Below are 15442 nucleotides of genomic sequence, written 5' to 3' on the forward strand. Positions count from 1 at the left end.
ATCCTCTTACTTATGTGAGCACAGGCTCATCAAGTCCCTATATTGTAATTTCTTCTACCTTCTCTTTATTCTATGGCACAGATTTTAGCTTTGTAATTCTTTCCCTAAATCCATTCTGTCTTTCACTATACATTACACTTCTCAATATAACTTACTTCCACTTATTAACCTTAAGAGAAACCTCCAAAATGTCCCTCATGATTAAAAAATAACATATATAAATAATTGTGGTTATAATTTGCTCTTTTCAAAGATCTCTCAAAAACATCTCAAAACCTTTTTCATTTCCCACTGCAGCTTTCAGCAATTTGGCAAGATTTTCTTTTGCTTTAAATGTGTTATCCCACTTAAGTTACTGATAAATATCTTTAACAAAAACAAAATATTTTTTAAACAAAATACAGGCGTAGCAGTTGGCAGGATGCTATTACGGTTCAGGGGCATTCAGAATTCAGAGTTCAATTCCGGCGCCCCCCCCGTAAGGAGTCCTCTCTGTAGAATACTTGAGTTGTCCCCGGGTGCTCCCACAGTCCAAAGATGTAACGGGTAGGTTAATTGGTTGTTGTAAATTGTCCAGTGATTAGTTTAGGGTTAATTGGGGTTGTGGGAGTGGGAGGGTGGTGTAGTTCAAAGGGCCTACTCCATGCTGTATCACTAAATTAAATTATTTAACTGAAATATAGTTGTCAGCAAATTACCCAACTACTACATCACTTAAATGCAATATTTAACATTTTAAAGAAAACAACTTTTAAAATGACTTAAAGATTAATTTATGTAATGCTAAATCATGCAAAATTCTACAACCAGCAGTTTGTATGAAATCTGAGAGCTTAATAGGAGTTTAATTATAGCAGACTTACCATATGGTGGCTAGTTGACTGTGTGACAAATTGGACTGAACAAGTGCATTCTTGGCTTGAGGACCTAAAAATGAATTCCAGTCGTTAGCAGGCTAGCATATTCTGCTTACAACTACCTCAGTAATGAGTACTCTCATCATCCACAGTGCAGCATTTCTGAGCAAAATTATTCAATTAACAGTGTCATAACCATTTGCACATAAAAATTACTTGAGAATTTCAACTGCTGTTGCATCTTCACATTTAGCAAGGCTGAAGAAGTACTATTTCTCAATCTAAATGGAATGGAAAGGACTAGACACAGATGGTAAAACTCTGAATTTAGGTGGTTTAGTTACATCTGAATGTTGTAACTTCTCTCCTACACAGATTTTCTCCACTGTCACCCTCTGTTTTAATTATAACCCATAGCTACTGTTCTGTAATCATGTTATTTGATTCTCAGTGAAGCTAGTCATTGCTCCATTTAAATGGCAGGTGATCCAGAATTTCTTTGCAGGCACTGCTAGCTATGGATGTCCAGACCTACTGATAGATCTGGAAATCCAAATTTTGTAATGGCACCACCCCTGGATTCTACAGAGTGACTAAAATCAAAGCCCTGTCTTACTGGAATTTCCAAGAATTACACTGGGGTTTGTCTCTTGCAAGATGTGCCAAGTCAAATCCGGTGCAGGTGTGCAGGATTCCAGTATCCCACTAATTCAATAAGGATTGGTGGGCAAAAATTTAGGAGGCCCAGGGAAAGCAAGTTCATATGTTTAAAAAAAATAAGTTTAGTCATTGATCAAAGTTGTACAAATCCTTAAATGCATTTTAAATGTTTAAGTTATTCCAATTATAACACATTTTATTATTAGAGGTACACTACAGAACAGGTATTTCCACCCAACAAGCCACACTGCCCAGCAACCCACCTATTTACCATGAGGACAATTTACAATAACCAATAAACCTACTAAAGGGTGCACCTTTGGAATGTGCGAGGAAAATGGAGGCTGTAGGAGAATATTACAAGTTAAATCAAGTTTATTGTCATTTAACTATATTATACCATCAAATGAGACGTTTCTCTGAACCAGAGTGTAAAGCATAGTAGTACACATAAAGTAAAGTCTTGCGAGACCATGGATCTGCGCCTGGAAAGTCTTCATTCTCCAGGGCGCAGGCCTGGGCAAGGTTATATGGAAGATCAGCAGTTGCCCATGCTGCAAGTCTCCCCTCTCCAGGACACCAATGTTGTCCAAAGGAAGGGCATTAGGACCCATACAGCTTGGCACCAGTGTCGTCGCAGAGCACTGTGTGATTAAGTGCCTTGCTCAAGGACACAACACATTCCCTCGGCTGCGCCTCGAACTCGCGACCTTCAGGTAGCTAGTCCAATGCCTTAACCACTTGGCCACGTGCCCACACTAACATAGTACACATAACATACATATAACACACAATAACTTATGAAAGCAATGATAAAATCTATAGATGAATTACATGTCCTCATGTATATGAAGGATGTAAGTAATAAAGTCAATTCAGTTCAATAAACAAAGTGTTAAAAAAAATACAGGCCAGATTAACTGATCACTTCGAATATGATGCAGGAGGTCAGAAGCCTAACGGCCTGAGGGAAGAAAGAAACTGTTTTCCACACCTACCAATCTTGTTTTTATGTATTGGAGCGCCAGCCCGCTAGTAGAAAGCCAAAGAGGATGCTGGATGGTGGATGGATCTTTGATAGTACTAAAGGCCCTGCATATGCAGCACTCCTGATAAATCTCACTGATGAATGGTAGGGAGACTCCTATGATCCTCCTAGCCATTCTCACAGTCCTGTGTAGGGACTTCCGGTCCGATGCTCAGCTGCTCCCATACCAGACAGAGGTGCAACTTGTCAAGATACTTTCAATGGTGTTCCTATAAAATTCAGTTTAGATTGGGGGGGAGGGAGGGGAGCCTTGCTCACCTCAATCTTCTTGGGAAGTTGAAGTGCAGCTGTGCCTCCTTATTCAGGGAGGCGATATTGAGGGACCAGGTGAGGTCATCTGTGATGTGAATTCCTAGGAGGAGCCAAGTATTCGCAGGGGAAGATAGTTCAAATGCACCTTCGTGAAGTCCACAATGATTTCCTTGGTCTTCTCCACGTTCAAACTTAGGATGTTGTCCTTACACCAGTCCACCAGCCGCTCCACCTCCTCCCTGTACCCTGACTCATCATTGTTGTTGATGAGGCCGACCACTGCAAACTTGATGACACAGCTGAAGCTGAATCCTGCAACACTGTCATGTGACAGCACTGTGAATAGCAGCAGGCTGAGCACGCAGCCCCGGGGAGCGCCAATGCTCAGCGTAATGGGACTAGAGACATTGCTGCCCACACAGGCCGACCGGCCTTTCTGTTAAGAAGCCAGGATCCAGTTATAGAGGGAGGCGTTGAAATCTAGCGAAGACAGTTTCCCACCATTTTCTGGAGTATGCTGGTGTTAAATGCCAAACTGAAGTCTACTAACAGCAGCGTGGCATATGAGACCCCATTTTCTTGGTGGGGCAAGAAAGAGTGGAGGGAAGAGGCTATTACATCATCAGTGGATCAATTTGAGCAATAAGCGAACTGGAAAGGGTCCAGTGCATCTGGGGGTAAGGACCGGCTGCTCAAAGCATTTCATGATTCATAATTATAAAAAGCAGGGTGACTGGTTGTTATAAACTCCAGTTCATTATTACAGCAGAACAGATCTTTCAAAGTGAAATAACTCAAACCTGAAAAATCAATTAACCTCATTTTATATTAAAGTTGTCTTAGGCCAAAGTGCAATTTTCAGAAGAGGATTTGAAATTTTACATCAAAAGTACCAGATCTAATTTTTGAATGCTAGCCCATCATCCTGGACTCTGAACAGTGGAAATATCTCTCCTATCCTTTCTTGGATACCTTGAAAGATTTACTGAAATCGCCCTACAATCTACTTAATCCCAGGTAAAATCCCCGTTAGTGCAGCATAGAATTTTCTTCAAATCTCATAGCTCAAAATTCAAAGTAAATTTATTATCGAAGTACAAATATGTTACCATATACAACCCTGAGATTAATTTTCTTGAAGGCATACTCAGTAAATCCAAGAACCAATATAGACTCAACGAAAGACCACACCCAACAGGGTGGACAAACAACCAATGCGTAAAGGACAGAAACTGTGCAAATACAAAAGAAAAAACAAGTATCAATAAACAAACAATAAATATAGAGAACATGAGATGAAGAGTCCTTTGAAAGTGAGTCCTTAGGTTGTGGGAACAGTTCAGTAATGGGGGTGAGAGAAGAGAACCCATTGATTCAAGAGCCTGATGATTGAGGGGTAATAATTGTTCCTGAATCTGGTGATGAGAGCCCTGAGGATCCTGTACCTTCTTCCTGACGGCAGGAGTGAGAAAAGAGCTTAACCTGGGTGGTGTGCCTCCCTGATGATATCCCTTTCCAAGGTTTGATTCCTAGTAATACTAATGACAAACTCAGACACCCCACCTCTCCCGGAAGTTCCGGGAGTCTCCCGCATATTAATAGTGGCTCCCTGGTGCCTGCAAATTATATACAATATCCTGGAAATCAATTTTTTGAGAGCAAGCGAGCGAGAGCAAGAGAGAGCGTGAGAGAGAGCTAGCGAGAGCAAAAGAGCACGAGAGAGAGAGAGAGAGAGAGAGAGCACGCGCGCGCGATGGGAGGCTGTTCCAAGAGAAGAAAATATAAAACGTATGTCACCCCAGACTATCCTAAAGTGTACCCCTGCCTCATAGGAGTCAAAACTAATGACAGTGTCGCTCGCTGCACTGTTTGTAACAGTGGCTTTTCTATTGCCCATGGTGGGTTAAGACTGTAAAAGACATGTTGAGGTGAGTTTAACAGGTGTCTTTCGTTCATTAGCATAGCTAACGTTATTTAAACTAGCTGGCTAGCTGCTAAGGAGCTACTCTATTGCAGACATCCCACCTCTCCCGGAAGTTCCGGGAGTCTCCCGCAAATTGATGGTGCTACCTCCCTGCAATGAGTTTTTGCAGAGTGGGATGTCTGCATACTAGTTCTGAAAATAACCAAAGTATTATACAAGTATGATCAATCAAATTACCAATGTCAAGTATGCACCAAAGAAAGTGTATTTTTTTCCACAAGCATTCACTAACCTGACAAGTAACCACTCATGGATTTATCAAGGCTGTTGAAGGCCTGTCGATATTTGAGCCTGCTAGACTGAGGAACTCCCCAGTCAGAGGAAACAATTTTAGGAGAAGCAATAGATGTAGTGGATGATGATGAACTGCTGCAAAAAGAAAGACAAAAATCAGAAATTGTAACTTTAAAAATTCAGGTGCAAACATTTGCTTTGTGAAGATTAAAGCACATGCAGTAAGTACTACTGAACATGATGTACACACTGAGAATAATTTCAGTGTTATAAAGACTGAAGGAAATATATATATTTTCTCCTCTTCAACCAGGTAGGAGGTCCAGAAGCCTGAAGGCGCACACTCAACGATTCAGGTACAGCTTCTTTCCCGCTGCCATCCGATTCCTAAATAGACATTGAATCTTTGGACATTCCCTCACTTTTTTTATTATATATATATATATATATATATATATATATATATATACACACACACATACAGTATTTTCTCTGCTAGATTATATATTGCATTGAACTGCTGCTGCTAAGTTAACAAATTTCATGCCACATGCCAGTGATAATAAACCTGATTCTGACATTACTGCTGTTTACATCTTTTCCAAAAAGTACAACTTACATTAGAATGGAATCAACACACAAAAGACCACTTTTGAAGTGTGAATATGAATATCCCTTCACCTGCACTTCACAGGATTTAAAGAAGTTAGAAGTAGGATTCCTGGATGATTTTCCACTTTCTAACCTGGAGCAACTGAAATATACTATTCTCACCCAATTGTCAACAATTTTCTATGGTGCAGCAATTATACGGAAATATACGTATTTTATTCATCCAACAAAATGATCCGCTTATACAGTGTATTCCTGTTGTTTTTAAACTAAGTGCAAATTAATTAAAATACAAATTATATAAATAGTATAATCTGAAATAAACCACTCCTTTTGTGAAAACATTGCCAGTCCCTCATAAGTAGGATGATTAATTAAAATACAAATTAAATAAATAGTATATCTGAAATAAACCACTCCTTTTGTTAAAACATTGCCAGTCCCTCATAAGTAGGTTTTAGATGTTAAATATCATACAACACTCTACAATGTTGAAATACTTGTATTCACTCACTCCTCCCATCCTATTCAGCACTGCTTTCAAATTTAAGCAGCATAAAATAAGTCTTAAAAGCAAACTGAACACTCTTACAGACCTTCATTCATCAGTCCAAAAATGTGGTTTAAATATATTAGCATAGATTAAAATCATTCTGCATTAAAAACACAAAGTATTTGGTTACTTTATACTTCCCTGTCTGATTTATTAATCTATTATTATTTTAATGTTTAAAATGCATAACTTTTCAATGATGTATCCTTTTTTTAAAACAAAGACAAATTGATCTCATCAAAAAGCACTCTTTTCAGTCTACAATATACCCATTATAAAGAACAATAACAAATCCTTTTTCACATTAATGAATGGTGAAAATGGTGTATCAAAATGATCAAAATGTTTTTACAAAATGAAACAAAACTTCTGTCTGCCCAATGTGGGAGAGCATTAAATATCAAATTCCTTGCAGCACTTTGGAAACACCAACCTAACACAGTAATATAGTGAAGAATCTAATTGATAGAGAAATCACAATTTAAAATGTGTTAATTAACAGCTTGCTAATGAATCTCATGAAATAGGCATCCCTGAAAGATGAGTTGAAAAAGAAATTAAGCACTTGTTCATTACCAGCACCATCTGCTGAGCATCATAAAGTGCTTCTACTTATTCAGTGAGAAACAGATTTAATGAGGAATTTGCAATTGTTTCATTTGACAATTTTCTTTAACACACTTCCAGATCTGCTTATGATTTTTGTTATACAATAGAAAAGAATCACATTTCCAGAAAATTGTCAACGAGGACAAAATTACAACAGGCCTCTGTGGATTAGCAAACATAAAACTTAAACAAGTTATATTTCCAATGCAAAGTGCTTGTTTCTGGGCAATTTAGTTACCACAAAAATTAGAATGTGCGCTGTATTAACATGTTTATAAAACACAAACAATAAAACAAAATCAGGCTTGAAATTGACAGGTGGGTAATTCTGTAACTTCCAATTTTGGTAATCCAACTAAGTACACAAAGATAATGTTTATGAACCTCCGCCTGTACCTGCTGGAGCCAAGATCAATCAATGACTGTGCCTTTTGAAGACCAGTGCCTGCATATCCTGCTATCGTATGTCTCAGTGGTCCGGTATGAGGAAGTGCTGCAAACAGGAACACCATGACATTAGAAACAAAGGAAAGGACGAAGTACAACAATGGGTTCCCTTCCTCTTACATGTTTTATTTTTAAAGTTTCCTATGGACAAAAAGATGCTGCTCATTATGATAATATGGACAACCACCATTGATTTAACCTGGCACTGACAAGAAATAATATGGCAGCTCACAATTTTGAAAATGTATAACAATTATTTTAATATAGTTTAATTCAAGGCTTCACAACAAACTGGTTAGATATTAAGTCACTCTGTTATAATGAATGTAAGATTAGATGGCTAGAGTCAAATCAGGTATTAAAGTATGATGGGTGTGGGGATTTGTGCTGCATTGCTACTACACTGAATGCATTTTAAACAACCTTTGAATAACTATTAAAAAACGGCATGTTTGTTACTGGATAAACAAAGGATTGTGCCAGATTAACCATCTGGAAAAACAAGTTTAAAACAGATTTAAAATTCAGATAATTAAGCAAAACGCTAGAAACAGCAACTGATTAAGATATTACCAAATTGTCATTGAAGCCTACCTGTTTGATTAATGTTTACTTGGAAAGGAAATCTGCCATTCCCATCTAGTCAGCTAAATATGTACCTCCAGACTGAATACTCTCTCTTAGCTGTCTTCCAAAAAACTTTATCAATTCATTTTGGAATGGGTAATATATTTCAGCTTTGCCAGTAATACTCAGACTCCACGAATAATTTAAAAAATCTGTTTCTCATCAGCAATCCCAGCTCTATAAAACCGCAACACTATGACCATAGCAAGCAGTAGCTGCATAATAACTTCATTTATATCACACAACCGGTCAATGCACTATCCACCACACATCTATATAAGTTTTAAAAGTAGATGAACCTTTGCAAACTTCTAAGGAAGTAGAGGCACTGCTGTGCTTTCTTTGTAATTGTACTTGCGTGCATTAGAGTTAGATATTGAGACCAAGGTCTTGAAGCTTATTGATTAATTTGGAAGGAAGGACAGTATCGTACGTCGAGTTTCAATTACAAAATCCAATTCACCACATTAAAGAAGTGAATACCATTGAAGGCACATTTTTTAGCTAGATTACACCAACATTCTCCATTAAGCAAGATAATCTTGGTTCCTCCTCAAACTTCACTTTTATATTCCTTATCAAATCCCCTCATCACTGACTTCTCCTCTGTCCAACAACCTGGTGATGAACTCAGCAGGTCAAGAGTACCTGTGGGTGGAAAGGTAATTATTAAATTAGTCTTGATGCAAAACACTGCAACAGAACTATGGGAGGACAGCCCTGATGCAGGGTTTCAATCTAAAATGTCAACAATTCCTCTCACCCCCCCCACCCAAAAGATACTGCTTAACCCACTGAGTTCTACCAACAGATTGTTTGTTGTTCCAGATTCCATTATCTGCAGTCTTGTGTCTCCCTACCATCTGAACTACAATAAAAGAAACAATTACATTCTCTGAGATCTCAATCTTCATCTGATACACATGGTTCATACCAATGAAATGGGTCACATCAACATAAGTATGTTTCAATGGACTGCTCTAGAACTCCATGTAAAAACAAAACATAACAAATACAACAAAATCTGTACTTGTTAGGAACAGAAAATTGCAACGTGCTCTTTATATCAAGTGCACTTTGTACACTTTTTATTGTTTTTCCTCAGGTATATAAAATACATAAATTAAAACTTTTTTCATACACATTTCAAAAATGAGAATGCAGTCGAATAATTTGCTTTATTTACTAGTGTATTGCTATAACTCAGCTAAGACCTAAAAATTAATATATGGTCTAAAGATTTTGTAAGGGGAAATAATCTTCCTCTAATAAGAAATAGACAAATGTGGTTAAGGGGCAAAGGAAAACAAAATCAGAATGATCCAGACAACAAATTTGCAAAATGATTGCTCGTAGTATCAAGAAAAGAAAATTCTGGAAATAAAAGGTGAATAATGATATGGTTATAAATGCTAGTCTGTCTTCCTCCCATGCTCTATCCTGCTAAGAATGACACAAAATCCTTGTTTAAATTTCATACAACAGTCTAACGTAGGAACAGGCCCCAACATGATGCCAATCCAAACTAATCCTATCTGCTCGCCTGTGGTTAATATCCCTCCATTCTCTGCTTATATGCCTCTTAAACACTGTCATTGCAACAGATTCCACCACTTCAGTTGGCAGTGCATTCTTGGTACTCAACACCCTTTGTGCAAAACAAAAACCTGCCCTGTAAATCTCCTACAAACATTCCCCCATTCACCTTAAAGCTCTGCCCTGTCATATTTAACATTTCCACAACAGGGAGAAATGACTGACTATCTGCCCTATCTGTGCCTCTCAATTTTATATATTACTTTCAAGTCACTCCTCAGTCTCTGATGCATCATAGAAGATTTGCCCAACCTCTCCTCTCCAAGAATGCATACTCACCAATCCAGGAACATCCTGCCAAACTTCTTCTGAACTCTCTCCAAATCATCTACACCCTTCCTGTACTGTGCCGACGTGAACTGCAAGAAATACTCCAAATGTGCCTGACTACAGACTCATACAGCTGCAACATGCCTTCCAAACTTTTATACTCAACACCATCAGCAATGAAGGCAAGTATGCCATATGCCTCATTTAGTACCCTATCCACAGACTTTCACCCCAAGATCTTGTTGCTCTTATGGGCACTGCCTGTTACTGTATACCTTCCTCTTACATTTGATCTCCTAAAGAGCAACAACTCACAATTATCCAGATTAAACTCCACGTACTAAATCTCTGCCCATATTTCTAAATGACCATACCCGAATGAACTCCCTGACAATCCTCCTCATTATCCACAACTCCCTCAGCTTTTGTGCCATCTGCAATTTACCAACCAGCCCAGTTATACTTTCGTCCAAATCATTCCTATATATGTACAGTACAGTAACAGAGGTCCCAGGACTGATCCTTGGGGAAGACTGGCAGTCAAAACCACTTCATTTCAAGTACTAAAACAGGATGGGTTAGAATTTTACGAAATGATGGACTTTGAAGCAGCAAGTGGCGTGGCAGCAGCAATCTTAGTTTATCAGGAATGCCCTGGATGGTTTACAGTTTACATTGAGTTACACATTCATTTAGAGTGTTTCTCCCCCAGCCTCCAGGCCAGATTTGATGGGGATCAGTTAATAACCGAAAGTGAAACGTCATCAGTTAGCACACACACTTGTGCTTGTAAGCAGGTCATTTATTTCTAACAGATAATGTGCTTCACCTCATTTTCTCAAAAATTCAATACAAAAGGTCTCAAATGACAATATAAAAATAGACAAAATATACCTAATATTGTTAAGAAACTATGCATTGTTATGATTAATGCCATCAAAACAATGATATTATACAATTTGCTATACTTACTTGCAGAACTTTGTGCAGATAGAGGTTGAATGAGGACAGATGTATTACTTGAAAACGCTGACGAACTAACAGCAGGCACCAGGGGAACTGACATATTCAAAGGTGGCAAGGTGGATGCTGATGCCAATGATGACGTTGGAGCCAAAGAAGCAAATGAAGGCATGTTTGGTGGGATGGACAGATTTGGCATACTTCCCATCCCTGCATTTGGAATTTAGATATAAACAACTTGTAATTTATGAATTAAATCAGTAAAACACAATAATTCCATATAATACTTTAGTGCAACCGAAGTGTGATATGTTGCTAATAAAGAAGTACTTTGAAATCAGAAGTACAAAGCTCAAGGTTGTCAAAGGAATACAATAAAACAACATTCATAAGGAAGAGAAAATCTGCAGACGCTGGAAATCGAAGCAACACACACAAAATGCCGGAGGGACTCAGCAGGTCAGGTGTCCTAATGAAGGGCCTCGGCCTGAAATGTTGACTGCTTGATCATTTCCATAGATCCTGCCAGGCCTGCTGAGTTCCTCCAGCATTTTGTGTCTGTAACATTCAGAAGGTGTCACTAACTTAGTCAAATGTCCAAAGGCTACTTCATATGGGAGGTATCGGTTATTTCATATGGGAGGTATCAAAAAATGAGACACCAAGAAAGAAAGGGACAGTGTTAAAAGAGAAAAGAGAAGAGAGGGAGGAAAGTGCATATATAGCTTACCCAGGAAATTCAAGAACAAGGCCAATTTAGTGGAAGGCAAGGATGCCAAGGAGAAGGGAAATTCAGAAATATACAAGAGACTAAAATTGGAGAAAACCAAGGCTTGTAGAGGTTTGTGTTTATTTTACAGATTTGAAGAAAATGAGAAATGTGATTGTTGGGTTAATGCAGCAAGGCGGTTCAGCAGTTAACACAGCTGCCTCACAACTTTTAGATCTGAGCTCCATTCTGCCCTAAGGTGCAGTTTGTATCGTGTTTGCAAATTCTCTCCATGACTTTCTGGTTTCTATCACAGTGGGTGTTCTGGATTTCTTCCCACATCCCAAAGACAAGTTGTTTCGTTTATTTGATCACTGTAAATTTGCCCTTAAGAGAACTGTAGATACGTAGCAAAAAAAAACCCACAGAATTTAATAGGCATGTGAGAGAGAACAAGGGAGGCAAGGAGCGATATGAATGGTATTGTTCTGCGAGGAGTCGGCATGGATTTAATAGACGGAATTATTTTTTCTGTGCCGCAATCAAGAATGAACTGAAAGTGGCTAACAAGTGCAGACACCGGCTGGTGGCATAATGGCATCAGCGCTGGACTGCGGGCCGAGAGGTCCCGAGTTCGAATCCAGAGTATCGAGCTAACAACTCGACGTCATAAAAAAAACCTAAGACACGCCGTACGATAAGCATACCAAAAAAAAGCTTGTCATGATGGTGCCCCGACGACTCCACCAGGACTTAAGGGTGCGCACACACACACACACACACACACACACACACACACACACACACACAACAAGTGCAGGGGATTAGATACTCTGCATTGATGCAAGTTACAACACAGAAGCTCTAACACAGAGCAGAATTTTAATGAATTCAAAAATATGATTACTAACAGAACAAGATTGTGGATCGAAGAGCCTATTTCTGTCTTATACTACATTCTATTACAAAAAAATGAGGAGAGGCTAGGAAATAATGGGAAATCTCCTGCATATAGATAACAAAAAAGGACAATGGTGCTTACAGCAGACGGATTAAGCACAGCTAAAACTGGTGTTAAAAGGTATTGTACTTGTAAGCTCAGAATCAAATAGAACCCCGAGGTCATTGCAGTCCAGTTTAACTTCTGACAAGAGCAAGAGAAAAGAATGGAATCAGTAGTGAGGAAGCAAAGTTTATAGTATAAATCAAATAGGAATGACTGATCTGATTTGTAACTGGAGGACATTGTGAGTGCAGACCAGTGAAATTTTTCACAATGACTATTCAAGCTCCACCAAAGTTCTGGAATACTGTATAATTACAGATTCTGTTCAGAGAGAATGCACCAAGATATCCAATTGTAAAATGCTAATGATTACTGCTTTACGATTTAACCACAATAAGATGAAATGCATGCGTATATAAAAATAATTAAGGAGTTTTATAATTGGATGCAAGTTACACTCTTCAATTATTCTTATTTCCCCTTAAGATTACACTTGCTCTCACTACAACACAGGTGCATCATGTGTGACTTTTTCATAAATTCGAAATTGTGACAGCAATATACAGCGTCCAATACTTCAGTAATTTACACTACACATTAAAAGCATTTTACCTACCAAATCGTGCAGAGCTCAAAGGTGATGCAATTGGGGGCTGTTTCATGACAAGAGGAAGAATGTTGGGAACTGGGTGACCCTGAAGGGTCATCTTGATCAGTTTCATTGCAATGGAGAATTCCTGCTGGTCCATCTTTCCATCCTTGTTCAAATCGGCAAGAGTCCTGAAAAGGAAATAAATAAACAACCTCACTGAACTCTTGAGTATCATACACTCATTGAAATACCACCACTACAATACTTAAAGTACATTTATAAGTGATAAATCACACAAGTATCTTGCAAAATCTATTTTCACCTCTAAATTCATTTTAATTGCCTTATGAAATAGGCTGAGTGATCTTGGCCTTTTCTCCTTGGCGCTACAGAGGATGAGAGGTGACCTGATAGAGGTGTATAAAATGATGAGAGATATTGATTGTGTGAATAGCTAGAGGCTTTTTCCCAGGGCTAAAATGGCTAACATGGGGGCGGGGGGGGGGCATAGCTTAAAGGTGCTTGGAAATAGGTATAAGGTAAGTTTTTCATACAGGAGGTGGTGGGTGGATACAATCAGGTCTTTTAAGAGACTCTTAGATAGATACATGGAGCTATGGAAAAAAATGATGCATGGAGCTTTGAAAAGTAGAGGGCTATGCGGTAGGGAAATTCTAGGCAGTTTCTAGGGTAGGTTACATGGTCGGCACAGCATTGTGGACCAAAGGGCTTGTAATGTGCTGTAGATTTCTGTTTCTATGTAACAAGTGGCATTAGCAATATACATTAGAGTACAACTTTTGAAGCCCAGATTTATTAAAGTTTTTTCAGTGGTTCCCAAAATTTCACTTGGCAGATCTCAACTTTTTCCCAAGTTCCATTATGGACAATAATGACAGGCAGAATGTCCTGCTCTAACTTGATGATATTCTTCACGTTTAGTCACTGAATTCCTAACATTGTTTTAACATCTTATTTCAAAATATTTCCATAAAAATTAAAGAAAGTGATGTGTTCAACGAAGGTGCTTTAATGCTGTCTATACTTACCATATTTCAGCTAGCACGAGCTTTGGTAAACCAGATTGTAGAAAGAAAGTACGAGCTTGCTCACCTGTTCAATATTAAAATAAACACTTCAATTAAAGGGCTAAAAAGCATAACTTCTTCATTTAGTACACTTTCGACGTTCAACATGACAAATTTACATGTAGGTAATAAGTCATTTTAGCCTTTGGAATGTGGGAGGAAACCAGAGCATGTGGTCACAGGGAGAACATACAGAATCATTAAAGACGGTTTGAGCTGAATCCCAGTCTCAGCCGTTGGTACTGTAATAGCTTTAGACTAGCCGTTAAAAAAAAAGGGGAAGTGGGAACTGCATGAACTGTTACGACAAACAGCCTTTCCTATGCTTTTTCATTTTTGAAATTTGTGAAATACAGAAGTGCATAAAATTAATCAGAATATACACCTTAATCTTACAAGGTGGCTTTTTAAATCATATTCTCCAAGACAAACTGAAACCCACTGCTTTAGTTGTGGTTTGAATATCTGAAACTTTATTTACATGCTTTAATGTAGTTCTATATTTTGACCTACAAGTTACGTATCACTGGTTAACAACCAGATGTTTTCAGCTCTCAAGATAATGTTGGTTGTGTCAACTGTCTCAGTACCTGCCACAAGCAGGAGAAAATCTGCAAATGCCGGAAATCCAAGCAACACACACAAAATGCTGCAGGAACTCAGCAGGCCAGGCAGCACCTACGGAAAAAAGTACAGTCGACATTTCAGGCTGAAACCCTTTGGCAGTACTTGCCAAACAGGTCTGATTTCAAGCTTAACGCAGTATCCCAAAAGGTCAGCTACACTATCAGACAAGTTAGCTACACTGCTTCTCTCACGGAGCCATTTTGTAAAAGTCAGACATGAGGAATTCTGCAGATGCTGGAAATTCAAGCAACACACATCAAAGTTGCTGGTGAACGCAGCAGGCCAAGCAGCATCTCTAGGAAGAGGTACAGTCGATATTTTAGGCCGAGACTCTTCATCAGGACTAAAAGTCAGCCTAGGCATCAAAAATCTCGAGATTCCAGACCCTGAAGCTGAAACTTTCTTTGTGCTGAACTGACAAAATGGCAACATCCACCTGACAACCCATAGCTGGACTGGGAAGAGTACTACCACTGAATTACGAGGGATGATTGATAAGTTTGTGGCCTAAGGTAGAAGGAGTTAATTTTAGAAAACCTAGCACATTTATTTTTCAACATAGTCCCCTCCTACATGTACACACTTAGTCCAGCGGTCGTGGGCATGCGGATCTTGGACGTCCAGAAAGTGTCCACAGCGGGGGTAATTGATAAGTTTGTGTCCTAAGGTAGAAGGAGATGAGTTATACAGCTCTCGTTCAATGCACGT

At 38.7% G+C, this 15442-nt stretch overlaps 1 protein-coding gene across 9 annotated transcripts in view; it reads right to left on the reverse strand.

Moving 5' to 3' along the window:
* The window catches only part of LOC140194079 (intersectin-2-like), a 229096-nt gene that overhangs the window by 124298 nt on the left and 89356 nt on the right, over nt 1-15442 (reverse strand). For 7 of the 9 annotated variants that reach the window (XM_072251490.1, XM_072251485.1, XM_072251486.1 and 4 more), the window contains 6 exons: nt 14069-14132; nt 13044-13207; nt 10722-10922; nt 7206-7302; nt 5034-5170; nt 864-927 (listed from right to left, as the gene is read on the reverse strand). In XM_072251490.1, coding sequence (XP_072107591.1) covers nt 864-927; nt 5034-5170; nt 7206-7302; nt 10722-10922; nt 13044-13207; nt 14069-14132 — 727 coding nt within the window. The remainder of the gene's footprint in view (nt 1-863; nt 928-5033; nt 5171-7205; nt 7303-10721; nt 10923-13043; nt 13208-14068; nt 14133-15442) is intronic. The other 2 variants (XM_072251489.1, XM_072251493.1) reach the window with 1 other exon arrangement.

Source organism: Mobula birostris, chromosome 2 (genome assembly GCF_030028105.1).
Source record: "Mobula birostris isolate sMobBir1 chromosome 2, sMobBir1.hap1, whole genome shotgun sequence".
Taxonomy (NCBI): Eukaryota; Metazoa; Chordata; class Chondrichthyes; order Myliobatiformes; family Myliobatidae; genus Mobula; species Mobula birostris.